The sequence below is a fragment of the Westerdykella ornata genome, assembly GCF_010094085.1.
Source record: "Westerdykella ornata strain CBS 379.55 unplaced genomic scaffold EI97scaffold_82, whole genome shotgun sequence".
NCBI lineage: Eukaryota > Fungi > Ascomycota > Dothideomycetes > Pleosporales > Sporormiaceae > Westerdykella > Westerdykella ornata.
In genome coordinates, this window is record NW_022986932.1 from 1 (window position 1) to 3,215 (window position 3,215).

Sequence of the window (3,215 nt, forward strand, 5' to 3'; positions counted from 1 at the left end):
AATTAGGACTGGAAAGAGTGAAGAACTCAAGTGCCCTGAAGGAGATAGACTTGGATGAAGTGCAAGGCAAGTTGGAAGACATGCTACTCTGAAGAGGAGATGCAGTTGGGTCCAGCTTGCAATGGGTTCCAAGCTGAGGGGGTGTGTCAGATGGTAAGCCAGTTTATGGACATCCCATCTAGGACTGAAGAGGAGGACTGGGAGAAACTGTCTATACCGGTACTGTCTGAGAACATGTGGCTAGTGATTCTGCAGTGGCTAGTGCCCTGCACAGCCTTGGTGCCCAGAGAAGGAACATCAAAACCGGTGTCAGGCCTCAGCCTCACCCACACAGATACACACCTGAATACAATCAGTCAACCCATCCTCATTCAATTTTTCTGTCACCGTGACATCTTCAGATACCATCAAATCTGACAGTTCCATCCCAGGCAGCTCAAAAAAAGCAGTAGAAGTCTCTCTTTGTGATCGTAGAGAGCCCATGGCAGCTATCCATGAAGTAAGTGAGGCCGGTGCTGTATGTGCTTGCGAGCAGCCCAAAGACATAGACATCTAACAGCTGAAGGGTATGGGTGCTGTGGGGCAGAAATACAGCTAGCAGGATCTTATTGGCATCACAATAGTCGATAAAATCCATTGTTACGTGAGATCCATGGCCATCTAGGATCAAGAGACGATAGGATTGCCACACCTTTACATTCATCTCTCGATCGAACACCTGTTTGAGCCAACTGAGGCTGATATCATGGTTGGTCCAGCCCGACGGTGATGAGGCAAAAAAGGCTCTATCAACTTCTGGATTGAAATCCTGCAGCCAGGTGTCCTGTATATTGCCAGAGGTAGCTTGATAAATCAGACTCAGCGTTAGCACTGAGCCATCAGCACAAATATAAGCTATTGTTGTAATCTACTCTCTATTGCCATCCTGGAGTGTTTTCCTAAACTTCTTAACTTCATACTGGCTCCGGGAGAACAGCCTTTTTGACTTAGCTGTCACTCCGATAAGGAAGCCTTTCTCATCCATATTGTATATATGCTGGCTGTCAATCTTGTATTGCTCGATTTTATACATTAGAAGCTTGAAGTATAGCTCATATTTCTGTGCTGAATCGGCCTTGAAGCATGTGGCATCAATCCCAGAGGTCCATCATGAGATCAACCTATCGCTGTGGTGGTTGACAAAGTGCATAACCTAGCATTTGCCAACATTCTTTTTGGCAACTTCTGAGGTGAAATTTCGTATCATTTGCTTTGTAGGAGGTAGCCCACGCATATTAAGATGCTCAATATACTCTACAAGGGCTTGTTCTTGTGATTCATTGAGGTTATGATATTTGATGATTTTCTTGACCTTGGACTATTGAACCCCATGATGTCTTCTTGATAAAGTTGAGCACCTAATGCCATAGTCTGCAGCAATATGAGTATAGTTAATTTTTTCTCCTGGTTTCAGTGAAGAGATTGCTACAAAAGCTACATCAATAGCAGCCATATTGGCTGAGTTATGATGGGTTGAATATTTCGAGATTTTCACCAAAGTGTGTACCAGGTGAGACCGTGCATCAGCCCATTCAGCATGTTATAAGAATACAGAGCTTGCTGATTTAAAACAAGGCTATAAAGGCATATAGATACTCTATATAGAAAATATATTCTATATAGACTAACGTGTTTAATCACTGAATCCGACAACTCACCAAACCTGACAAAATATCTTAGCATCACCAACTCGTTGATTATTCAATTATGTCTCAACAGCGTAAGGCTTTATTAGAAGAACATGAAGGTAGACTTCAGCTTGCCCTTCAAGCCTACAATGCTAAGCAGTTTCAGAGCTATCGAGCAGCTGCTGCTATCTTCAACATTAAGCACCATACCCTTACTGAGCATGCCAAAGGAAAGCTATTTTGACATGATACATGACCTAATTGCCAGAAGCTCACTATAACTGAAGAAGAAATACTTGTCCGATATATTCTCGACCTCGATTCACAAGGATTTGCACTCTGGCTATATGAGGTAGAAGATATGGCTAATAAATTGTTGGGGGTGCATGGTGGTATGCCAGTAGGCAAATGCTGGGCTAAGAGATTTGTGACACATTCAGATCAGCTCAAGATGGCCTTCAATCGAGCAAAAGATAGGCAGAGAATACTACAGGAAGATCCTGAGGTAATCAACATGTGGTTTATGCTGGTTACAGATACCAAAGCCAAGTACGGTGTCTACGATGATGACATCCACAACTTCGATGAGACCAGGTTCCAGATGGGTGTAATTGGGTCAATGAAGGTTGTTACAGGCTCAGAGAGACATACAAAGCCTGAGCTCATCCAGCCAGGTGATCCTGAGTGAGTTACCGTCATCTAGAGTATCTGCACTGCTGGGTATATAACCCTGCCATTCATCATCTACAAAGAGCATGTCCATATCTCTGCATGGTATGAGGAGGAAAATATACCACATACTTGGGAGCTCTCAGTCTCTGAGAATGGCTGGACAAATAACATGCTTGGTCTTAAGTAGTTGAAGCACTTTGACATATATACAAAGCCGTATCAAGTGGGCTAGTATATGCTGCTTATTTTAGATGGCCATGAGAGCCATCTCAGCCAGGATTTCAAGGACTATTGCCTCGAAAACAAGATCTTCACTATCTGCATACCATCTCACTCATCGTATATACTCCAGCTGCTTGACATAGTCTGCTTTTTGCCGTTGAAGCAGAAGTACTCCCAATGCATATGAGACTTAGCATGCCGGCGTGTCTTCTATATCAACAAGGAAGGCTTCTTCCTAGCCTTTAGGGACATATTTTTCGACATGTTTACAGAGCAGAACTGTCGAAAGGCCTTTGAGGCATCAGGACTAGTTCCTAGCAATGTGCAGGTAGTATTGGATCATCTTGAAGTATGGCTGCATACTCCACCAGTACCCCCACTACCAGAGATACCATGGCAGTCGAAGACTCCAAGGAATTGTCAGATTTGATGGTATCTGAAGATGTCACGGTGACAGAAAGATTGATTGAAGATGGGTTGACTGATTGTATTCAGGTGTGTGCCTGTGTGGGTGAGGCTGAGGCCTGACACCGGTTTTGATGTTCCTTCTCTGGGCACCAAGGCTGTGCAGGGCACTAGCCACTGCAGAATCACTAGCCACATGTCCTCAGACAGTACCGGTACAGACAGTTTCTCCCAGTCCTCCTCTTCAGT

The 3,215-nt window shown here is 44.0% G+C and overlaps 1 protein-coding gene across 1 annotated transcript; it reads left to right on the forward strand.

Annotated features, from left to right (window-relative positions):
* Window positions 1-1,692: 1,692 nt before the first annotated feature.
* Window positions 1,693-1,911, forward strand: EI97DRAFT_489963 (uncharacterized protein; the record flags this gene model as incomplete). The annotated part of the gene is made up of 1 exon (XM_033802230.1): window positions 1,693-1,911. The coding sequence occupies exon 1, from the start codon at window positions 1,747-1,749 to the stop codon at window positions 1,909-1,911; it is 165 nt and encodes a 54-aa protein (XP_033648763.1). The 5' UTR covers window positions 1,693-1,746.
* Window positions 1,912-3,215: the final 1,304 nt, after the last annotated feature.